Source organism: Equus przewalskii, chromosome 8, assembly GCF_037783145.1.
Source record: "Equus przewalskii isolate Varuska chromosome 8, EquPr2, whole genome shotgun sequence".
In the NCBI taxonomy this organism is placed as follows: Eukaryota; Metazoa; Chordata; class Mammalia; order Perissodactyla; family Equidae; genus Equus; species Equus przewalskii.
The window spans coordinates 3,120,483-3,146,105 of record NC_091838.1 but is presented as its reverse complement, the minus strand read 5'-3'; the positions used below and the strand labels follow the sequence as shown (position 1 = coordinate 3,146,105).

Genomic DNA, 25,623 nt, shown 5'->3' with positions numbered 1-25,623 from the left:
GATCTGCAAAGCAGGTCAGGCCACCGTGTTCCTCGTCAATATGACACTCTCCAACAACTTGCAGTTGCACCAAAGGAAAAGACCTACTCTTTACCATGACCTACATGGCCCTACCTGGCCTGGCCTCTGCCATCCTTTGTAACCTCACCTTGCACCACCCTTTCCGGGGATTACTACCCTGCAGTGATCTCAGAGTTCCCTCCACTCAAAACGCTCTTTCTTAAATTCCTCCAACGGTTAATCCCTTTCCTTCCTTTAGTGCTTCTATTTCACACCCCCAGAAACTCTTCCATAATTATCATATCTAAAGATTCCTCTTTTCCAGTCTTTCCAGCAGATTATTCCCTATAAATCACAATGGTAATAAGTTGTCTGTTTCGTTGCTTTTTGTCAGTGCCACTCAACTGGAATGTAAACTCAATGAGGAGCACTCTCTCTTGCTCCGTAATATAACAGAGCGTGGCACACAGAAGGCATTAAATAACTGTGTCGAATGCATGAATAAGTGACGTTTTTTATTACGTTCTTTAGATCTATGGTAAAAACCCATGGGATTTTGTTAAACATAATTTCATTTGGAATTCATTGAATTTGGAGTGTCAAATGCAGTTCACAGGAACTTCAGAAGTAATAGTTATTATGACTAGTCGTCCATATCACAGGCAGGAGAACAGTGTCAGACCAGTCATTGAACAGAATAAACACACTTCTGCGGTGTAATGACTCAAAATTATGAAATGGAATGTAGTGACCTCAGAAGTTTCTGTCTGTGGCTGGCAAAGAAACCATTTCCGAGAGAGAGGATTTGTGACATGTCATTTATCTATATCTGTAGTAAAATCTAAATTGAAGATATATGCTCAAGTCAAAGTATGCTAAATCAATGAAATAAATTATTACTTATTTTCCATGCAATTCAACACTTACCTTTCTGGATTTTTGTTGTTGTTGTTACTCTATCCTTCTTAAAAGAACAATAAAATTCTTTACAGGGCGAGTAATAACGAACAACTTTTTTTAGTTTACCACTGCCCAAGAAAGATCCTTCTTTATTTCCTTAAATAGTATGCCTTAAAAATAATCAACAGAAATGTTAATAACAACATTTCAGCAATGTGACAGTGTTAAGAAATTGTGGTTCCTGAATCAGAACTGATGGATTCATTTTTTAAATTCAGTTTTGGGCTCATGGCACTTTTTAGTTATGGCAAAGAGGAAGTTTGTGCAATATCAGACATGCCAGGCTGCCCTTTGTTTCTCTCACCACCCCGTCTCGGATCAGGCAGTGCTGCTGGTTGCAATCTGAGTACTAAGCCCCGGACAGCAATGCCTATCATTCATCCTCTCAATCAAACATCAATGTGGGAAGTTTGTGACTTAGGCCAAAGATGAAAAGATCCGACCAGCTGTTCCTCTCAGGCTCAGTTCTGATCCCTGTGTGAAAAAAGAATACCTTAGAAAAGTAATTGTGAGTGAGAATACGACGATTGCCAAACCAAGAATCTAGCCCTGCTTGTTTTGGAAGAGCCATGTGCCTTAACCTGGCTGTGAGCAAGGTATTCACGTGTGTGCTTCTGCCCGAGAGGGACCACAAGGTTCATCCATCTCATTGGAATGGAGATTTCTCTGCGTTACAGTAGATTACTACTGTGCATGAAACTGAAAACCAAAAACCTGCTCTGAAGAGCCACCCTTGAGGATTCAAGCTCTGACAGTACAGAGGGATAAACTGTCCTAAGGGTTAACGGCAGCAGCACATAAGAGTTTAATGAGGGATTAGCTGGCGAGGCAGCAGGATAGATCTTCCCCAAGCTGGAGCAGGACGCTCGTGGTCTCCGATTGTATTACTCCCCATCCCACCCAACATGTTCCCACTGGCTCTTGTCTGTCCTTCTTATGTATCAAGTCTAGTTTGAAACTTTCTTGGCCCTGAAGTGTGTATATGATTTCCACTTTTCCCATGTTGTTGGTCTTCATAAATACTAACTAACAATGATTAGGTTCTCTGGTCTCAAGAATGAGATGTGAAATGCTTTCGTTGCCCTGAGAAAGCAGCTCTGAGTCCTCCATGCATTGAAATTCACTTTGACACTTCACACAAATACTTTTCATTCAGCTATATTCCATTTTAGGCAAGATTTATGAAAAATCAAAATTATGAAGACTAGTTTTGCCTTCTATTAAATAATGCTTTGTTTCAGGGCTAAAATATACTGAATCTTACAAAGGAGTTTATTTTAGTGTTGAATATAAATTCCTTAGTCTTTTGAATACACCTGATACTTCTGATGTATGAAGAATAATACATTTTACTAAGGCTCATTCTGATATGGAACTATAATTCCAAAAGTTTCAATTCTAGTTACACACTGAATTGGCTCCAGGAAAATATTTATTCTAGCATGTAACGAAACGTACCTGTTTTAGACATCGATATTTACATTGATCTCATTCAACACTTTTAGTTTTACAGCGTTTCATAGGATTAGCTATTCATATTGCATTGTGCTTTTCAAGGCCACAGAGAGAAAATATTATACCTTTTTCTAGGGGAGATGTTGAGTTAGCATTTCAGTGGGAATGTATTAAAAATTTTAAAAATTTTACCGTAAACATTCCTCTGCTGAAACAAGGTAGATAGCTTATGTACCAGGGCACATAAAAGCAACAGCTCAGTGCATTTATTCATTCTCCAAGCAGAATTTCCCCTTCCTAATTTTATGTTTCATAGAAATGAGTATGTATTATAATCCCCTTGAGGACTATGTAGCTTATCATATCGTGTTCCATAGTTGCATTTGTCTTTACAATGATAATTGTTATCTAAGGAAATTTCTGGTTTGAGAAAATTTACCTCAAAACGTCATACTTGTTTTAAGTTATTTAAGTACCAAAGACCAAACTAATCACCAGAGATTTCAGTTGACTGTGCTTTATAAGAGATATTAATATTATGTCACCATAAATAAGTATTTTTTTCCAAAAATGTTACAAATCAAGAAAATGTATTAAGTTGAGTAAAACAAAGTAGCAAACAATATTACAGAGCCGTATCTGAACAAAAATTACATTTTTTTTACAATGACAAGATAGTCTTATCATTTAGAGGCAAAATCAAAAGTGTCTAAATAACTTTTTGTGAAGACAGATAAAAATTAATCAATCTTAGTTTTAGGGTATTAGGCAAGGTGAGACACTTGACGAGAATTTTAACAAGTAATGTGTGATGGTTTAATTGACAGCATTATTTTTCTCAGTGGATCTTCGTTCTAAGATCAATAGCATCTACATTTGAGGAAATGGAGATATTAAGTAGCATTTTCTATAGACGGAAATTTGACTTTTAAAATACTGAAAATTGGGAATAGGAAGAGGTTGGGAAAGGACACAAACTTTCAGCTGTAAGATGAGTAAGGTCTGAGGGTCTAATGTGTAAGACAGTGAATATAATTGATGACACTGTATTGTATAATTGAAATTTGCTGAGAGTAGAACTTAAATGTTCTCACATACGCAAAAGATAAACAGGTGAAGAGATGGATGCGTCAATCAACTAGATGGGAGGTGTCCTTTCACGCTGTGTACGTATATCAAATCATCACGATGCACACTGTCAATAGCTTACAATTTTATTACTCAATTATACTTTAATAAAGCTCAAAAATACTGAAAATTGTACAATTATATTAACATAAAACATTTTAAGAACAGAGCATTTAAATTTCATGATGTATTTCGAATAAATATGATAAAATAGCTGTGTGGGGTACTGCAGTAAATCAAAGATTCCTATTAGTCTTGATTACTTAACTTGGGAAAAATAAAGAAATACTTAATGACATTAAAAGACTATAAAAACTCAAACAATTAATGCAGATATTTTTCTGCTTCGTTGCTCAGAAATTTGATGAAATGTAATCTCTAATGTCTCTTTAAGGCACCACGATTTTAGATTTACCAGGTTTGTGCTTTGCAAAATAGCCTTTACAATTTTAAAAATGACTCTCTGAATGTCTTCCTGCACAAAAACTCCCCAGCTCTTCAATATCTATTCAACTACGTTTGTAAAGCGAGAATAATGATAAACGTGAAATGTTGGTTTTCAAGTGCTTGAACTTGTGCTACTTCGTTTGGTGCTAATAAGTGAATAAAGTATCCAGGGAAGTTATTATTATTCTGAGACGTTACCTGACCAGTCTAGGAAGAAGTGGAATTGAGATTTTTCTAGCTCCTATAGACATGAGCTTGGTGCTTGATTTTTCCCAGGGAAGCAAAATAATTTACATTATACTGGAAACAGTGCCCCTTCCCCCACCCCCAGAACAAACAATAATAACACAAAAAATGAGTCACTGCAACTCTAACAGTGGCTTGGCCTTGAATTAGAATGGCAGCAGGGAGGAAAAGAAAGCAGACTGAACAGAGAACTGACCTTAAGTGAATACATGCCTTTTCAGTGTGAAATCTTACATCAACACTCACTCCACAGTCTACGCAATCATTGATATAAACAGTTTGGCTTTATCAGGGATAGAGGGTGGAAAGGACAACGGGAGCCAAAGGGAACGGAGTGTGAAAAGGCACGGGGGGGGGGGGAGAATAAAGTGGGAATGAAGGGCGCTCTGAGGCGGAGGCAGGGGGTGGGCAAATCTGGAAGGAAAGGCTGGGATAGGCTGAAAGGCAGGGAGGGTGGACTTCTGAAGACCCCTGAAGGCCATTTTGAAGAGTTTGAATCTCACTTTTAAAAACTCCTTTATGAAATAATACACTAAAGAAGTGTTCAGCCTTGTAGGAACTGTATTATTTTTAGTTCTTATCACAGTACCTAGAGTTTCAGTTAATTTTGCTATATTAGATTAATGCCTTTTGTCACAGATGGTTAAAAAGGTTTGCTTGGACTCCCACTGTGGGAAGGGTCCGCTGATGATTGCACTGAGCAGCTCAAAACAGTCAAAGGAAAGGGTGCATGCTATGGGTATCAATTTTCTCTAACACAAGCCGACTGTGTCCTTCATCTAAGCGGTGTCTGCGGGTTAGCACCTGTGCTCTGTGACATGCAGAGAAGGCATTGTTTATGACCAAAAAGGAACGAGGATTATTTAGGGTGGGTGACTATCCAGAGAGGAGTTGGATAAAATGAACAAAGCCGGAGAAGAGGACTAACTTTGCTGAGTGCCAAATACACTAGCCTACGCTGTGGTCAGTGCTTTACCATATCATCTCATTTGAGCTTCATGAGAACCCTGTGAGGCAGCCATTATTCTCTTCATTTCACAGGTGAGGCGTCTGAGGTCAAAGAAAAGTTTAGGCAAACGGCCACCTAAAGGCTATGAAATGTCAAAACAAAACACAACTCCACTTGTTAATTTTATAAGCACATACTATCATAAAGTTATGGAAAATTAGACTTGGTCATCTAAATTCGATCCTAAGAAAAGGTATCATAAAGTTTGATTAATGAGTTTTCCTCCAGTGAAGATAGTATTATTATATTTTGAAAGCAGAATTTGCATTTGGAAGAAAAGAGTTTGAATTTAGGAACCCTGATGATGAGATCCTACCGCATAGATCTGGGGAGTCCTCACCATTGGATTCACGCTCCCACTTTCAGATGAAGTGACTATCTCAGATCGATACATCTTAGTGAGGTCACCAGTTGGGACAAGGCCTCAGGCTGCTCTCCTACAACTCTGCCATGAACATGAGCCAGAATTTAAGATCCAACCCAAATGGCTCAGCTGTCACTAGTGACAAACTCAGTCACCGGGCTGATCATGTTCCTACGTAATATAGTGAGCCAAGCTTCCTGACAACACTTTTGGGAAAAGAAAAAAAAAAAATGTCAGGAAGGAAGGTAAAAGTTATATATGAGAGTGAAATAAATTAGTTTAAAATTTTTTATTTTTATTAGCCATTTTTACATTTCTATCCCAGAACTTGATCTATGAAAATAAAAATGTAGCAGAAAACACGTGCCTCTGTGACATAGAAAATGTTGAAGCAGAATTTCAAATCCTGATTTTTGTTTTGATCTCAGAGGTGAAAAACAGGCAATTTCTCATTCTTTTTTGTTTATTTTTCCCCGATGCACTAGAAACACTAGATGGTAACAGCTTGTAGAAGATTTGACTTAGTTATATTACCTGGTATGTTGCAAAACAAAATGCCAAAACAGGAGCAAAAATATGCTTAAGTTTTACCACCTTAGATGTTCTAAGTTTATAATTTTAACATAGAACCTAGTTGAAACTTCCACATTCACTCCCTCCCTCCCACTATAACTTTTGTTTACCCAAAGTACCCTCCTTGGTTACTCTATTCTCTCTTTCTCTCTCTCTTTTGTGTGCTTGTTTCTCTGTATGAGCAGACTAATTTTGGGGAAAAAATCCTACAAATTGTCTGATACATCAACTTTCCAATAACGGCAGTGGGAGAAAAGCTGTCAGCACACCAGGAGATAATTTATCGTTAATCATTCCAGCTCTTTCCTTGGCATCTTTGTCTCAGTATATACTTAACAGTTTTCCTTTTTAAGCCAACTCCAGAAATCTCAGTCTTAAGCATGACTTAGAATTATCTCCCTGCTCTGTTGACAGGAGAATTTTGGAATTTATAGACAAACATGCTGGATGCAATCAATTAAGATGCAGGTGATTAATCTACGATTTCTGAAAAATATCATCTGAAATGACATGATTTGATAGAAATCGTCTTGAAATTCCATTTTTTTAAGCTTTCTTGTAAGAAAGTACAATAAAAACTCCAATCATTTTTCAAGACCACACACCTAAAACTATTAAAAATTTCACTTTGCAAATTCTACCTTGTTTTTTTTTTTTTTTTTTTTTTAAGGATTGGCCCTGAGCTAACATCTGTCGCCAATCTTCTTTCTTTCTTTTTTTCCTTCTTCTCCCCCAAGGCCCCCAGAACTCGGTTGTATATTCTAGTTGTAGGTCCTTCTGGTTGTGCTATGTGGGACGCTGCCTCACCATGGCCTGACGAGCAGTGCCATGTTTGCACCCAGGATCCCAACCAGGGAAACCCTCGGCTGCTGAAGTGGAGCACGCAAACTTAACCACTTGGCTGTGGGGCCGGCCCCTCCACCTAGTTTTATTTGAAATTATGTGTCATTGTGCACAGTCTTTATTATTTACTCACTGTGCACAGCCTTTTATTTATTTTAATTAAGGATAAATAATCCACTTTTAAAATTCTTTCTATGCAAAAACATTAACAATATGATGAATTCCTAGATTGTTGGCCTTGCTTGGTAAAAAGACTTTATTAAACACTTCATCTGTATTCCTACTATGCCAAATAACACAAAATTTAGTTACCAATCTTCTAACCACACACACCAGAAAAAGAGAGATAGATTGTAGCAATTTAATGAATTAGAACAAGATGATAGTTTACTAATACACATAATCATGCACTGAATAAGAAATGCAAAACACCTCCGTTAACGACCAACTACAGGACCACACTATGTCTGTGGAGCAGGAAACCGGCCCAGACAACCCAACTCAGTTGGCTTTCCGATCCAACGCCGACAAATCTGAGCTCAGAGTCTGAGGGCGTTTGCTTTGCTGGGTTTGCTTGGATTTTCCGAACTATCTCCGTTCTTGATTCCACACTGCTATTGTGCGGAGCAAATAATCCCTGGTCACAAAAATACCCTGGGGAGTGACTCTCCTGGCGTCCAGGTTATGAGTGTGGTCACTCGTTCCACATGCCTTGGGGATGAGCTATCTTTACCATGATGAGAGATTTCCTTTGCAAGTTTTGTGACCCCCAAACACAAACTACTAGCATCCATAAAAGACAAAGTAATTAAGGAAATGCATATTGCAGCCTTGTTCAAGATAGCACTGAAATTAGATTTATCTTTCTTTGCTTTTTTTAAATAAAATTATTAATGACTCCAGAATGAAGAAGAAATTTTCCAATATACTCTTAGAATTATAAACACCTATTACATGGGCTCCTTCAATGTGAGCCGTAACCAGACATTAAAAATATATCTCTGACATGCACAGACTGCACATGCCAGTTCCGTTCTCCTTTTGCATGGTTCATTATACTATATGAAACAACTTGGGATAGGGAGAAACATAAAAAGCAATTCTGGAAACCCTTTCCTCTTACTTTCCTCCCTGTCTTTCATTATGTCTTGGAAAGTGAGGTCATACGTTTTAAACAGTATGGCTCATTTTATGTTCGTGGCCTGCCAACACTCCAAAATATTCTCAACTTTTCGTGAGCAGAGATACAGCTCACGGAGTAGGGGTGAATCTGGCCGACCTCCCGCTCTGCGTGAACCTGGGATCCAGACCCGTCCCGATGGATTCCCGGAGCTCTCTGAGCTCCAGCCCCGGGCGTCCTGCAGACCAAAGGGACCCGCTGGGTTGGGAAATGCCGCCGGGTGCGGTTCCAAGGACAGGGCATTGTCGATTTCCTTATGGATAACCCAGTTAGAGAACATGCCCTCCCGGCCTCGTTCTTCCCATCCTTCGCTCCTGGGAGTTTAAAAGTCGCCTGCAAGGGAGTCACACAGGGGTCAGGCAAACAGACGTGTTCTTTCCAGCCCCCGTAACCGGATCGCTGGAGCGAAATCAACTCGCAGAAGCGTCCAGAGACCGCAGCCAGACCGCCAGCCTGGCTAAAAGCAACTTCTAAGCGAGGCTGCAAGCGCTGCCGGGGTGCAGAGTTTAGTTGGTGGCTGAGCACGCCTGCAACACCCCATCCCCCGCGGGGGGAAAAAAAAATGCACGGAGGAGGGCGGGAGGACGAGGCGAAAGTCGCCAGCATTTCTGCCCGTCGGCGCCACTCGTGAGAAAGCCCTGCGGCTTGGAAGACGGAAGGGCGAGGTGGAAGGCCAGGAGCCCGGTGCCAGGGAGCGCGCGGGGAGGGGGGAAGACGGGGCCCTCGGCCCACCTCCCCCCCACCCGACAGCTGTCCAGCTCTTGGAATTCATTGGCTTTCCCCACCCCGCCTCCAAAATACCACCCCAATCCAGTTGAGCCCCCCGCCCCACCCTCGCTGACCTAATAAGGCCAAGCAGCTTGGGGGGGACCTATATAAAAGGCGCGGGCTAGCGGGGACGCTGCACGAGTCCCGGGACGAGGAGCCGCCGCCGTCCAGTGCGCACCAAGAAGAGCATGGCCAAGGAGTGGGGCTACGCCGACCACAACGGTGAGCGCAGGCGGGGGCGCCCTGGCCTTGCTCAGAAGCGGGCAGCTCCAGGGAGGGCCTGGGGAAACGCGGGCGCGGAGTGCGTGGAACTAACCTTTCCAGAGCGCTTCCCAAGTGCCAGACGCTGCTGACCCTTTATCTCTATCTCATTCCGTTCTCCCTGGGTCGGAGCTGTCATCACTTGCATTGGAGGAAACTGAAGCACAGAGAGGCTCATTAACTTGTCCCAGATCACACTGCCTCTGACTGAGACGTCAGACCGCCTGAGGTCCGGTTCGGATGGTTGCTTGCTCCCTCATGCTGGGCAGGCGCTTAACCTCTCTGAGCCTGGTGTTACAGGTCTAAGCAGCCCAGGTCTGCCTGCGCTTCTGCCTAACCCGTGGGAAAGGAATACGGGTGTGCTGTGGAAGCCACACGGGGCCAGTGTTATTTTATTCCAGCTGTACGATAGAACATGGCATTGGTAAAACGTGTGATGAAGTCCATTTCAGAAGTAAGCCTTTGAGCCTGTCTTGTAGAGCAAGAAAGGGAAGACACTGAGTTAAATACAGTCCCCGGGTACACCGTTCACAAAACTAGGAACGGGTCTTAAACACTGAGCCTTGTATTGCCCAACCTGAAATCCAAGACCTCTTCATAACCGCTCTCTAGCTTCTGTATATTTTGCTAGTTTTGTCAATTAGAAAGAGGGCTTGGATGGTGCCACCAAATAAATGAAGACCCCCAACTTGATTTCCTAGGTCCTGACCACTGGCATGAATTTTACCCGATTGCCAAGGGAGACAACCAGTCGCCAATCGAACTGCATACTAAAGACATCAATCATGACCCTTCTCTGAAGGCATGGACAGCGTCTTATGACCCGGGCTCTGCCAAGACCATCCTGAACAACGGGAGGACCTGCAGGGTTGTGTTTGATGATACTTATGATAGGTCAAGTAAGTATGCCGCTCAGGTCGAGGCACGTGGACATTTTCAGCATCTAAATTGGCAAAGTGTGATTTAGGACACAGCAGCAGAATTAGTGGGAAGACAGGATACTTCATCTCTGAAAACGGAGATGACAGTTGACTTTGCTCTAGGCGTGCAGAATTATATTTTGTATTGAAGAAGAACATCTCGCTCTCTAACCTTGGTCACTTTGCTGCTGCTGAACGGCCCCATGCTCAAGCTAAACATTGGCAATGTATTCCTGAGAGGGAGCTTGGTAGGGAAGTGATGGCCTACACCTGAGGGTTCTTGTGCTTCTTGACCGCAGTCTGGAGAGCAAGGCTCCCATTCCCAAGTGGGGCAGAGATTCCATTCTACAAAGCAAGGAACATAGCAGAGAAACAAAGTCGGCACTTCCTCCCCTGTTGTGTGTGGGGGCCAATCGAGGGGTGAGAATAGGGCCAATTATATGAGTGAAAAAGACTTGCCTTCAGTGCTTCCAGGGGTCATCCGGTTAATCCTGCTGGTGAGGGTTTCTTCTTGAGGAGGGATTTGTTCTTGTGTGAAAATGAAAAATCATGTTTAAAAAAACCTCTTTATTTCATCTATACCATTAAATAAATCAGGGAAACAAAAGAAGGCTAATTAGAAATGCTTTATTTCACTGTTAAGTGAGGTAAGAAAGAATCTGCCTTTAATATTTTTGTCCTTGAGGTACAATAATACATTTTTCTTATAGCCACATTTGTTAAAAAGTTAAAATTCTCCTTATTGATGTACATAAATGAATATTTTCAATGATGTTGTAGTAAAGAGTAACAGAGGCCTAATTCTTAGCTACTAGGAGGTTCCAAGTAGGGAATATCATAGAAATTTGTATTTTCTTAAACAATAATCTCATATTGTTATCTGTTAACTTTTTTCTCCCTCCTGCATTTAAATCAAGTTCCATTTTGAAGGTTAAACAGTACCTATTAGGCTGGATCACATGAAAATGCCATTTTTTGCAAGCAACAGTGGTTGCAGATTGCCAGTTTCGTATGGTTTATCCTAATAAATTAGACTCATGTGTCCAGATAATAACAGTTCCTGGTGGTTGGGCAGGAAGAATGCAGTGAACTAGACCACGCATTCCTCATGACCGAGCTCGTACCAGCCCAGCTCTACTGTTTTAAACCTGTGGCCCTCACTGTGCCATTTCAGCACCTATAGTTGATCAGTCCTTTCTCCAATAGCTCCCCTTTGATCCAGCTTATACTGCTACGTCTTGATTTTAGGGTTTCTGCATAGTTTCCAAGACCCTTTAGAAAATAGTTGAACCCCCACATCACTTCTCCCAGGCGGAATGAACTGAAACCACATTAAGTGATGGGTTGAGGTGTTTGGACAAGAAGCTTAAATTAATGCTATCAAGAATGATCTAGTCTAGCTGTCCACACTGATTGACTCCCGGGGAAAATTCTGAGTTTTCCATTTCATCTCATTTGAATAGACACAATTTCAATTAGATGTGGATGAAGGCTCTTGCTGTTAGTCTTGGAGAAAAGTGTAGTTGGAGGCAAGACATGGAGCAAGAATTCACATTTGCTCTGTGATTGCTGTGCTGGGTACTGTGATAAACACTCCAAATCCTTAATCTCATTTAATCCTCACAGCAGCTCTGAAAGGTTGGTATTATTATCACCTTCATAGGGATGCAAAAACTGGTTCAGAGAAGTTTAGCAACTTGCCTGAGGTCACACAACTAGGGAGGGGTGGGGCCAGGATTGGAACCTAGTTCTGTCTGGCTGTCAACTGTCACGTTCTTCCCCTTGCACCACATGACTGACCCATTCTTTGGTTGTCTACATCCTTACGGCCCACCTGTTGTTTTAATTTTATTTTCATAAATGGTAAGTTGACGTTTTAAAAATAATGAAATGAGCAGGCAAAATAAGAAAGACGGAAAAGAGAAGTCATCTATTTTGATATATCCTGAGACTGTATTTTGTGAGGAGGAGACTGATATGCTTGAGAATGGCACCATTTGCCCGGCAGACTGCACCTTTGCCCATCAACCTTGGGTGTAAGGGCACCTGTTGAAAGTAGGGCTCTGTAAAGAGGTGTGAGTTTGCTGTTGACCTGGCATCTCTGCATCACAGTGCTGAGAGGGGGTCCCCTCACTGCACCCTACCGGCTTCGCCAGTTCCATCTCCACTGGGGCTCCTCGGACGATCACGGCTCTGAGCACACGGTGGATGGAGTCAAGTACGCAGCGGAGGTAGGAGGAACCGCCCTAATCCATTCTGGGTCTTACACAGGGAAAACAGAAAACTGAAAAATAATGACAAGACAGCATCAGCTGCTTTTGCTTCCAGCCTGTAGTTGTGCAAAGAGCTGTAGTGGTTTTAGCATAAGCTGAAGCTGCCAAACATCCCAGGCTAGAAAGTTAAGAGAGTGTAGGGGAGTTAGTGTCATGCATGAAGACTGTTAAGGTTGTAGTAAGAAACTAGATAGCAGCTCAATACAAGGAAAAGGCCAGGGTCCTAAATGGAACAGAAAAGATGAGGATGGCTAACACGTATTAAGTGCTCACAAGAATGAACTTATTTCCTCCTCTCAGCAACGCTATGAGATAGGTTACAGATGAGGAGATTGAGGCACAGCAAAGTTACATAACAAAGTCACACAGCTCTATCTTATGCAGACTGGCCTCAGAGTTCATCCTCTTGTCCAGCGCCCTAAGCTGCCTCTTTTATGAGAACGTGGAGCTTTAAAAATAGCATTTAGTAATTCTGGATAATGCTCATGTGCTTGTCTCTTAATGAGGAGTGTCCATACATATACGTGTGTCTGTGTGATTATAAATACGTATGTATTTATACACACACACCTAGATAGAGAGATACTAGATAGATGTAGATATGGATACACACACAATTTAATATAAGCAAATACTATTCTCTGTCTCAGTTAACTCCATCAAGAAAAGAATGATTTGTAGCTCAGGTCAAAGCATCAAATTATAAGGAAATAAGACAAACCTCCTGCCTGTTCTCTTTATAAAGCCGAGCCTATGGGAGTGACAGATGACCTGGAGGCTAGGATCGTTCCATTTTTACTGCCCCCTCTTTTCCAAGGGCAGGCTCTGGTCAACGCAGGAGCCGCCACAGGACCCTTGAAGGCACTTGTGGACAGAATCATGGGGCAGCTTAAACATTGGTTAAACCAAACTCCAGGAGACCCAAAGCACTTCACTGTGATCATTCCGTTTCTCCACAGCCCATATAGAAAGCCAGGGACAGGCTAAATTAATTATGGAGAACGCCCTCTAGACGTCTTCCCCTGCAGATGGGGAAAGTTTAGTATATTTCTTACAAACGTGGGCAAGGCTGGCAGTGTGCCCTTTACACATGGGATTAGCTCACACTTTTGATCTTGAATAAAATATTTTTTTAACTGCTGTGAACTGTTGTATTCTCCACGTAACTCAGTATGGGAAATTTGACTGATTTAACTTGCGTCTTGTTCTAAAGTAAGATAAGGTTACCTCCGGCTTCTGGAGCACTGGCTGCTGAAAGGGAGGTAGATATGAAAACACCCAAGAATTTTTCCCCTTCTTTTTTCTCTCCTATCTCCCAATTAACTGTGACTTCAGGATGTCAGCAGATTCCTGTTTACAGGTCTGTGTTTCACTGTTTGATTTAGTCAGCAGAAGAGGTAATGTTATACAAAACTACAAGCAATATTTTGAATTGGTTGAACAAAAGTTCAATTTTCAATGACTGCTTATTACAAAGTGCTAAATCTAGTAACATAATTTTATACTTTTTTTTATTTAAACTGTTAAAAAACGTCACCAAGATGTTGCATGTCAATATTTAGAATTCTGTCAACTTCACGAGAGTGGTCATTGACCATAGACTGTGCAATTAATGGGTTTATGGTGAATAATTCTATACTTATTTCCTTATTCTGGGACTTGAACTCATGACCTGTATTCTGTGGTTTCAGCTTCACCTGGTTCACTGGAACCCAAAGTACAACACTTACGGAGGAGCCCTGAAGCAGCCTGACGGGATAGCTGTGGTTGGCGTTTTTCTGAAGGTAAGGTAAAGAAATGACCATATTTTCTCTTTCAAAATTTAATTCCTTATCCCTGCTTAGATAGCATGAGTTTCACTCCCTCCTTTTATTTAAAAGGGAGAGAGGAACGAATTTCAGTGTTCATTTAACTACTCAAGATATTTCTGCCAAGCTCAGCTCCAATGTTTTACTCTTCCTTAAAAATGCACTACCCCTAGCACTTCTAAATTTTCTCAAGGTGTAAGATGTACATATGAGTGAGTGTGAGTGTGTGTGTGCAGGGCAGTGGAAAAGGAGCTTATGGAAACCAGAAAAGCCAATGCTGGGAACCACTGTGATGCCAAGTCGCTGGCTGGACGTCCCTCGGCTTAGGGTGGCCACCACTCACATGATCCCAGGCTGAGATAGCACATGGAATGTGTTTGTAGTTGAGCCAGCCTTGGTTTAAAGAGGACTTAGTGTCATTAACACATGAATTTAGTGGTAACATAATCTAGATTTTAAACCAGAGGTGAAAATCTAGCTTCTTTCTTTTTGAATGACGTAATCTGTTTTATGTTCTGAATTCACTGGGTCATTTTCAGTGCTTGAACACAACAGAAAGTGGAGTGGGTCTGAGCGTAAAGACAGCGAGTTTAGTTTTAGATACATTGAATCCATCTTAGCTAATTCTATTTTTGAAAAAGGTAAATGGCCTTGCAGGCGAGGTCAAGAACACAGAAGTAAATCAACATGTAATTTTTTGGTTTTGTACTTCAGAGGCCTGGAGTCCAAGTTTAGTTCAGAAAATACATACTTTAAAATCTTGGAGGGGGAAATAAACTTAGGTTTTTGCTTCCTACAAGATATTCTGGTAGATTTATAAACGCTAGTTTCAGATGGATGGATCAAAATCAGTTTTTGAGACAATCCTAAATTATGGAGAAGGGGAAAATAGAATTATTGGTTTTCTGTTTTCTTACAGATAGGACGTGAGAAAGGCGAGTTCCAGCTTTTCCTTGATGCTCTGGACAAAATTAAGACAAAGGTAAACAAAAAAGTATTTTCCCTCCTAGAGCATAAAGCAGGGTATGTCAGTTTTTTCTTTTTACATTTTCCAGTGTATTTCTTTCACCTAAAACCTGTTACTAAGCGCAATGACTATGCTAAGCATACATAGAAAAACAAATGCTATCACATTTATATGTATATGTGTATGGTTTTTAGTCTTTAGAGCAATTTCACACACGTCAGTTTGTATAATCCTCACAGTCAGCTTGTCAGATAATTATCTGACTTTCTTAATAAAGTGGATGAGAGAGAAGTGGTCACCCCTCCAACACACACAGACGCGCACACACTTGCAGACGTACTAAATGTTTGGATCCTGGTGTTGCCCCTTCGCTCCTGGTTGGCATCTATTTATTTTAAATCTTAACGGTAGACTCTTCTAGTTAATAGACTCATTTTAATTGTCTTTGGGACTGTTCTAAGTAAATGCTATTAAGTTGTACCACCAGAGAAAGTTAAGTATTCAGTATAATATTCAATAAAAATGCGAGCCTGTTTTTTATCGTCAAGGACCAGAGCATTAACTTACATGAAATATTTCTCTTACAGTGTAGATATGAGTTTCTCCTTTTCTTGAGAAGTGATAGAATTGTAGTTCTACCGACAGTTAATAAGGAATAAAATATTACAGTGACTGTGCCAAAGTCGTAACATGCAAACCAGCTTCCCCCGCCCCCCCGCCCTTTATTTCTGAAAGGCATGCCCCTCGCTCTAAAGTTCTGTTTTCTCTGGCATTGGAAGTCCTCTCTCACAGAGGGTGGGACCCCGGGTGGGCGGCGTGCATGTGACCACTCCCCACCTGGCCCCCTCTCTCCAGGGCAAGGAGGCACCCTTCACGAACTTCGACCCGTCCTGCCTCTTCCCCACCTGCCGTGACTACTGGACCTACCGCGGCTCCTTCACCACGCCGCCGTGCGAGGAGTGCATCGTGTGGCTGCTGCTCAAGGAGCCCATCACTGTGAGCTCTGACCAGGTACGTGCAGCCACCCAGCCCTGCAACGAGGCAGGCTCACATCGCTGGCTGGCTGCAGAAGATACGGATGCTACACTGAAAATCTATGGCTGTTGCGTGGATGCTGACCCTACAGCAATGCGACCAGAGAGTTCATAGTTTGCCCTGGTTAATTACAGCCAGCCTGTTCCCCTTTCTAAAACTTGACTTCCAAAGGGTACCGAGATAAATGTGAATCATTTTAAGGTGGTTGTGATGCTATCAATGACTGAGTTTGTGCTCTAGAAACACTTAAAGGTTTAGATTACTATGAGTTAGTCTTTGTTCATTTGGAGGACCTCCAAACACCCAGCACTGGTTAGGAGACGGGGTGGAAAACATGGGCCTGGGGAGAAGCGTTCTAATCAAGGGATTTGACATCCTTGTGAGGTGTGTCCTTTTTCTCCAGTTTTATAGATAAGTAAGTTGAGGCTCAGAAAGGGTAAGTAATTTGCACATGATCACACAGCCAAGTGCAGGATCTGAGATTCCAGCTCCGGTCTGCCTGCTTCTAATACTTCTTGACCTCACAGCTCAGGCCTCCTTGGGGTTCGTCTAAAGAATGTCCTTGCAACATTTGTTAAAGAGACTTTCAAGGGAAGGCTGGGCGAAAATATGTGGGTAGGGACATGGAGAAAGACAAATGAAAGCAAGCGGATAACACAAGTGACTCACCCCCTAGATGGTGAATATCTGCTCTGATGATGAAATCAGTTCACCAGTTCGTCTCTGTTACTTAAGACGGCAGCTTTCAAATCTCCGCCAGTGCTGGACTCAAGTATATATGCTCATTTTTACCAAAAGACCAGATTTAACAGTCAGGTTCACTAGCATAAATATTTTGAAAGAGGAATGGACTTTTCTTAAGGAGAAAAGCTAAAAAACATTTTAACTTAGAAATATAGCGTTACTGATGAGAATTCCCTAAATTCTGTCTTAAGAAAAAAGTCAGTTCTTAAAATTTAAAATGTAGCATGCCTCTAATTTCTTTCTGCTCTTTAAAAAAAACAAATGACTCCATGAACTTATACAATGAAGGCTAATTCAGTTTATTATTTGTGCCGATATTGTCATCCCCTCCTACATAAAGTGTATAAGTCATACTGACCCCTCAAATTAAAATAATTGTGTCAGGATTCTGGAGGCAAAGATTTTGACCAGAGGGTACGGTAATCCTGTATAAAAGGAAGAAAGGCATTTTTACTAATAAAGAGAAGGTTTCTGTTGTTTAGGAACTGAGTAACTGAGTAACTCTGGAATGAACACTGGAGACAGGTTTTGTGGTTTGCTTGGCCTATTTAAAAAGCCAGCGATCTCTAACGCTTTGTCTCACCCATAATGTGTCCACTTGGTCTGAACGTCATTGTCTTCTGTTGTCCCTTGCAGGTGGCCAAGCTGCGTAGCCTCTTCTCCAGCGCCGAGAACGAGCCCCCGGTGCCCCTGGTGAGGAACTGGCGCCCTCCACAGCCCCTCAAGGGCAGGGTGGTGAGGGCCTCCTTCAAATGAGCCCTGGGGCCCGCCCTCTTCAGGAAAGGAACCTGCCGTTGGAGAGCTTGGCTCTTGTCCCCGGCCAGTGTTCCTTCCTCCAGGCGTATCTCAGTTCTCCACACTCGGCAACGAATGTGAGATGCCGTCACCAAGAAGCCACAGTTACGTTGGACAAGATCTCATATGAAAGCATTTGGCCTTTGTAATAATCATCTTTCCTATAAAAGTAGCATTTCTAGTAAGGTTTCCAAGAAGAAGAAACAGAGATGGAAGAGTAAAGATACAGAAAAATGACTCCTGGGCACCATTTGTCTGCCATCTTAAATTTCACAGAACTTTGGCTTTACTCTTTTCATATGATGAGTTGTCCATCTTAAAGAAATAACGAGTAATTCTATACATAGGAGTAGCGATGTAGGAAGATCACGTAGCTATTAAACGTAAGCCAGACATTCAGATGACTGTGGACACCAAGCTTTGAGATGGTTTCACCCTTAAATAAAACCAACAAGAGGTCCATCATTTATTAAAATTTTAGCTACTGTCAAGATTACCTGGTTTGGATTATCAATGAAAGAAAAACACACTTGACTAGGAGTTTAAAAAAAATTGACCCAGTATTTGAATTTCTTCTTCATAAAGATGATTGACTTTATCCTAATATTTTTCTTTACCTGAAGGAGGGCCATTTATTTTTAATTTTACTACTTTTATCTTTGCATGCTTATTACAATAAAAACTGCCTCTGATATCTTTCCAATTTGAGGGTGGAATTAATGATTCCTAGAACACACAGGAGTGAATGACTGTCCTTGAAATAAAACCAGCTGTACTGATCATCAAAACTAATAAAGACATGAATGCAAAAAGTTGAGTGTTGGGTTTTATTTTTTTGTTTTTTTCTGTGTGTGAGGAAGATTGGCCTTGAGCGGACATCTTTGGCCAATCCTCCTCTTTCTGCTTGAGGAAGATTGTCGCTGAGCTAACATCTGCGCCTATCTTCCTGCATTTTATGTGGGACTCCTGCCACAGCATGGCTTGATGAGTGGTGCATAGGTCCGCACCCGGGATCCGAAGTGGTGAACCCTGGGCCACCAAAGCAGAGTGCACGAACTTAACCACTACACCACCAGGCCGGCGGGAGTGTTGGGTTTTTTAATGACAAAAACAAAAAGGGGGTTATAAATGACAAAAATGGAGTAAAACTAACAATGGCAAACTTTGCAAGTTTGTTTTTATGACTGAAGGGTGGCAATAATGGACTCAGGCTCTGAGTTTGATGGGGTGCCACGTTCCTCACCAGAGGCTAAGGCAACTAGCAAGGGCCTTCTGAGGAACCTGCACGCAAGACAAGGACTGTGTGGCCCTATATTTGAGAGCGGGGACTAGTTTTCAGAGGCCTTAAAGTTGATTCAGGATTCTGGGATCCATATCGGTACCATGATTGCTACTTAGGGTCACGGAATCAAGTTAGACTGCAGCTTTTAAGTTCTTATTTTTTTAAACGTGCATCAGGATGACACTGGCCTAACACTGCAAAACTCCATATGTTAAGGCTTCAAAACATTCGCTATCTTTAGACATAAAGTCCATTTTGCAGTTATCGGCTGTGATGTGTCTTTCATCACTGGCGAATAAGTTAACTTCCTTTAGAGAGAACGGCAGCAGCAATGTCACTCCTCAAAGGAATGGAAACGGCGTCAGGTCAGGAGAGTCCTGCCACACCGGAAGTGGCCACGTGATGGGGTCCTAGCAGGCTGTGGTTATTTAATAGATTACCACTTGGGTGAAGTAAAACCAGGTTGGTCAGTGCAAACTGGATGTGCTAATTAAATCCCTTGTTATTAGAGGCCTGGAGCGTTCGTCAATTAGTGGTAATACACCAGCTGAGGCTCAGGGTGCTCACTCCGGAATGCTCAGAGCACGGAAAATGTACCCAACATACACTCTCTGTGGGGGAGGAACACATAACCTCACGCCAGCTGCAATGGCGCTCATTCCAGGACACTGGCTGAACAAGGCCGGGACTGTTTTAAGGGAAGATGTCCAATCAAGGGAGGCTGTCTCTCCCTAGAGTGCGATGTCTGTAAGGGCCCGGGTATGAGTCTTGTCCACTGACATTCCCCTTATTGCCTAGGACTGGTGCCTGGCACTTAGTAAGTGCTCAATAAATACTTGGTGAATGAGTGATGTCATGAACATAGGTGAACCCAGGACATTCTCATCTTTTTCAACAATGCATTACTCTATGTGATTAAGACTAATACTGGTTTTAGCTCCTCTTATTTAGTTCAGATCTCCTTGGAAAATGATCTCCTTAGCTTCAGGTGGTAGTTTTCCAGGAGAAGATATTTTCCCCCAATCCAAGCCATTGCCAATGCTCACAGTTATCACCCAATTTAAAACTTCCTCCCAACTTCTTCCTGCACATAAAGTTATTATAAATGTCCATCAGCATATTGAAACCACACTTGTGCCCTTATTCAGTGAGGGGATCATTTTCCTGACCATGCGTTTCGGGCATACACAGCCTACAGAGAGGATGTGGCCAGGAGCTGTGGGGTGAAAATGTTTCAGCATCTGCCCACTTTTGTTCTTCAGGTTATATCATTGAAGATATTTTAAAATTTAAACACAGGGCAGAAGCTAATTTGAATTAAGTGTGTCATAATATTCAGATGATTATATCTTTAAAGTCTACGAATGGGGCATCACCAACATGAATTTACTGAACACAGGGCACTGTTAGGTTTTGAGAGAGCAAATATATTACAAGCTCGACCCTTTTAATGGGGAGATGCAACATATTTATGAAAAGGTAAAAATTCAGGACCACCGAATTGAAATTCTTTATGTGCAATCAGTGAATATTTATGTAGATGAATGGGAAGTATTCTACATAGAACACGTAAAGCTGCAGATTTCAGTGTCTAACTGTAATCAATTATATAATTAAATAAAAATGGGTGAAATTGATCAACTATAAACAAGCTCTAACATGAAAAACTAGTATGTCGATTATTCAAATAAGAATTGGCACAAGTAAAATTGTTCTGAAAGAAATGCATATGATACAAAACCACATCAGAGACCACCCTTAAAAAAATTAATTAGATTTTAGTTTCTCTTCTAATGCCTTCTTGTTTGATATTAAAGGGTAATTCTGGATGGGAGCAAAATATATTATTTTAGCAGAGGAAGAATGAGAAGAGGTGAATAAAAGAAGAATGATAACTGTAAATGTCATATTTGTAAGATTTTCAGATAATATATGAAAATTGAATGACTTTTCTTTTTAAACTACTCCCAAGGTAACGCTTAAGAGACTTTGAGCACAAATAAGAAGGCAAAATCGTGTTTGCATGTTATTTTCATTTGGGTCACTAGATGGCAGCAAAATATTTTAAAATTTTCATTTGGTTCACTAGACGGCAGCAAAGTAATTACAAAAACGACTATGAAATGAAAAGCCGCCCTGTGTTTTATTCCTGGTAGCTGCAGAACAATGAGTTTTGTTTGACTTTTTAAATCCTCAACACCCTATTTGCTTTTCTCAAATGTTTAATATTAACCATTAATATCTATCTACAAAAGAAAAGATGGTGAGGGATTCTTCCATACTTTTGAGAATTTTAATAGCTGAAAGTGAGGCTTAAGGGATTAAAGGTCAGTAGCTGTTGCACTAAAACTTCAATAAGTGAGAAAAGAAAACATCCCACAGCCTTGTTCAGGTTCTGGAGGCCGGGCTGCATGCCAGACAACACTCGACAAGATGTGGCCTGGGGCAAGTTCATTTCTCTGTGCCTCAGCCTCCTCATCTGTGAATATGATGATAATAGTACCTGCCCAGATGGCTGTCTCAAGAATTAAATGAGTTAATACATACAGACCTCTTAGAATAGTTATTCTAGCCTGTAATAAAACTCTCAACAGGGGTTAACTGTTATCTTCTGTAAATTAATTTTACTTCAACCAAGAAAAATTCTAGTGGCTTCTTCCATACCCAAAAGCATGCTTCTTTCCTTATGTATCTGTCAGTAACATCGTGAGTCCACTTTTTATCAGCTCAGATGACTCTAGAGGAGTGAGGAGAATGGGCTCCCTAACCGGTGCCCCTCTGTGCTGGGCACTGGGGCAAATGATATTTAAAAACAACGATGGTGACTTTTGTCCCTTACTACATAGCAGGGAAAACAAGACATGGTCCCGTTGAAAGCAGTACAGTGCCAGAAGGGGTGATTCGGGCGAGGACCAAAGAATTTCTCCGGACGAAGGTTGTGTTCTGGAGCTCTGCACCTTAACCCAAGGAAGTGTACAATTAGCAAAACATCCTGAAAATAAGTCAAAAGGAGAGGTGGGGGAACTATGGTGCTCATTCTGTTTTCCTAACTTCCAAATGGTGGCAGGATAAAGCGTGAGGTGTGAAATATCTGGCGTGAGGTGGAAAATCGATCCTGACTGCACGTACGGAAAGTCTCCTGCCAGGGAATTAATCTGGGGCTCGCCTGGGCTTGTCACACAGTCAGAGTCCTGAGAGGCACAGGTTAACCCCAGAGAGGTGTTCATCCATTTGGGGTGACTCAACTCCGATTGTACAAAAGGAAATAGAAGAGTTTAGGCATAAAATCTAGGATGGAGGGAGTGACTTAGAGAGCTGACGAACTCCCTGAGATTTGAAGGTGTTCCATGGCAGTGTGACCTGGCAGATAGTCAGTTAATCAGCAGGTATAAGAGCGAGTCTAGAGGTGCGGTCACAAGGGACCAGCGCACAGCAGCAGCGTAAAACCCAGTGACTTAAGAGCTAATTTCAGCCCGGTGAGAGTCGACTCAGAGCAGTAAACAGGGAGTCAGAGTCTCCCTCGTATTTAAGTCATTCCGGGGTAGAGAAGCCTGGAAGCTCAGGAGAAACATTTTAGCCACATCCTCCGTCGGAACATGTCTGTAAATTTGTATCATACTCACTCCACTCATGTGAAATTTGGATGGTTCCAAACACCTTTGTTCCAGGGAGCGCAGTCCCCCAAGGGCGCTGCACTCCCACGAAAGGACATCACAATGAAGTGATTGAAAATACTGCACAACTCAGGCTCACGGAATTCACCCTTCTGCTCCTACCCATGATGGGTGAAATGGGGGACATAAGGCAGTCACTAGGGCACATGGATGGATCAGGACCCCAAAGAAAAGGGCTGACATGAGTGGGAAGGTTGTACAGCCGAACAGAGCAGCATAAGGCAGGGCCTGGTCCTGGGAAGAACTGAGAACTAAGCGGGAAAAGGCGCAGTTAGAAAGTTAGCGAGAAGGAGGCTGCCGTTCAGGGAAGATACAGGGCTCGGGTTCCTGCACAGAGAACCAATTTTAGGAGTAACAAGAATCCCTTCCAGTTGTATCTGTAATATAAGTTGTGTGTGCCTGTGATGAGTAATGGGGGCAGGCAGGTTGTAGGAGGGTAAGAACTTTATCCGTCTTGTTATACTACTGAGGCCCCCCAGGACCTAACACAGTATCTGGAACCTAGTCGATGCTCAAAAAGTATTTGTTGAATGGAGGGAGGGATGGGCTGATGGATGGACAGATGGATGCACAGACAGACAAACAAATGGATGGATGGAAGGACGGATGGGATAATGAGAATCCTAAAATACTGAACACTAGCCTAAAACCACGAGCAGGTGGGAGCGATGTCCTCATCCTGGGAACATTAGCAACTATTGTCTCAAAGACTTGTTGGAGGAACGCACAGATGTCCATCGCTGCGACCCAGGCTTCTCAGTAAAGAGAGTATGGATGGCAGAAGAGAAGCAGCTTTTCGTTCATCCAAACCTTATCATTTGCAAATTTAAATTCCAAAATGAATTTAACTTAGCCTAAAGGAGACGTGTTTTAAGAGATATAAAAGGAGATCCTCTACCAGGATATTTATCTCTTTTAGCACCATGCTTCTAATATGCAAATTGAAGAGGTAGGTTGGCAACAAGCCTGGGACATTGGACTCTGGTGATACAAATTGGCATGATTCATCCTAGCACTTGAAGTGCCTTCACAAGCTTGTCTGACTTTTCTCATTAGTGGCTTCAGTTGTCCACTTTAGTCAGCCCTGTGTGAGGATGCTCATAATAATTGCACATACCTAATAAAGATAACTCTTCCTAACTCAAATGTTTGTGTCACGGCCAGAAATGAGCGTACTTTTGAAAATTCAATCAACATTTTCAACTGACACATTCTGCCCCACCTCAACCAAATGGATGGTCAATTCAGGTAAATTCCTGCCCTCCTCAAACAACACAGGCTATACGCCACATACGTACTTACGCACTTGTGATTACTACCTTGAGCATACTTTATAATATAGTTGAGGATTCCTTGAAGAAAACTTTTACTCAGGCAGTGAATTTTCTAGAAATCAAACTAGCATTTATTTTGGTGGGGATGGTATTTTGTGGCTCAACTCATAACTTGATATGGAAATCTCTGGTTGCCTATTATAAATTTTTCTATTTAAAGGAGGATTTTAACCATATTTCATCAGAGAAGGTCTAATTTCTTCCTTTTCATTGTTTTCTCTAACAAAGGGCCTGTTTTCAAGATTGTGAGGCATTCTAAGCCTCTTGTTCTTAGCAGCTTAATTGATATGAAACATTGACTAGGCCCCCGGGGGGGAGAGAGTTTCAGAGGAATTATGAAATAACCACAAGGCGCTAAGAAGAACGTTTGCAGCCTGCTAAGAGGGTGGCGCTTCTAGCTTGGCAAAAGCAGTCAATATTTGATATATCATTTTAGAAGTATACACAAGTGATTAAAAAAACCTTTTCGAAAGGATTTCATGCTCTTCAAAACTGTTTGTGTGTCCACTATGAAAGAAATAAAAGTAAGTCAAAGAACGACATAGAAGCATCAAGGAGAGGAAAAAAATAGAAAGAAAGGCAACCTCCAAACATCACTGAAGACAAATTGTAGGCAACATGGCCATGGTGCCCAAAGGAAGGGCTTATCAGGCATGCCATGGTGCCCAACACACTGGGCACAAAAGTCATGTTAAACAGTGATATCGGTGTCATTTCAAAGAAAGGACAGATAGCAGAGTAGAGGGTACAGGCGGCCTGCAAAACCCGGCTGCAGATCTCTGAGCCCCAGGCAGCAATGGACTCTGGGCTCTTTTTAGATGATACTGGTCACTTGGGCACAGGTCCAATATAGGATTTCTGAAAACAAATTATACACACAAAGTCTTATACTTCTGTATATATTATAAAATATAAACAAAGTAGAAATTTTTAAAGGGTGAAAAAAATAACTAGAAATCCAAATACTCATATTTTCTTCCTGCCACGGAGTGGCCCATCACAGTGCACTGCGCTGTGCAGGCAGCTGGTCTGGGGCCTTCCACCAACAAGACCAGGGTGGACAGTCTCCTGCCAGCCAGTCAACTTTGCTCTGCTCTGTGGTTCCTCCCCACACCGAGCCACTGCTTCCTTTGCCATCTCTCCAATTGGGGATTAGTGAGAGTGGATGTGGAAGAGGATAACTGTATCACATAGGCTAGAAAACAGTGCACGTGGGCCCTGCTGTGAACTGTGGTAAGTCTGGCACACAGTTTTGACTGATCGGTTTTGACCTTGGGTTGGGTGGTTTTTGAATTGGTTATGAACTCGTTTAGCTCGGTCAAAAACAGCAAAAGGAAAAACAAGAAAAAGAAGAAAGAAAAAGGCAACCGATGATATAAAAGATAAATCAAGGGATATTTATTGTACTATTCCTTCTGTCCATTAAAATATTAAAATATGGACATAGATGTGACATTAATTTATTCATTCAAGTGTGTATTGTGTACAAGTCGTGATGCTCAAGTGAGAGAGAGCGAGAAAGAGAAAGAGACAGAGAGAGACACTGAGAAGCACAGA

The 25,623-nt window shown here is 41.8% G+C and overlaps 2 protein-coding genes across 2 annotated transcripts in view; one reads left to right on the top strand and one right to left on the bottom strand.

Annotated features, from left to right (window-relative positions):
- The window catches only part of LOC103566708 (carbonic anhydrase 1), a 105,282-nt gene that overhangs the window by 71,998 nt on the left and 7,661 nt on the right, over nt 1-25,623 (bottom strand). The gene's annotated exons all lie outside the window — the stretch shown is intronic.
- Nucleotides 8,354-18,588, top strand: CA3 (carbonic anhydrase 3). The gene is made up of 7 exons (XM_008543189.2): nt 8,354-9,195; nt 9,936-10,133; nt 12,267-12,385; nt 14,119-14,211; nt 15,155-15,217; nt 16,058-16,213; nt 17,618-18,588. The coding sequence occupies exons 1-7, from the start codon at nt 9,162-9,164 to the stop codon at nt 17,735-17,737; spliced, it is 783 nt and encodes a 260-aa protein (XP_008541411.1). The 5' UTR covers nt 8,354-9,161; the 3' UTR covers nt 17,738-18,588.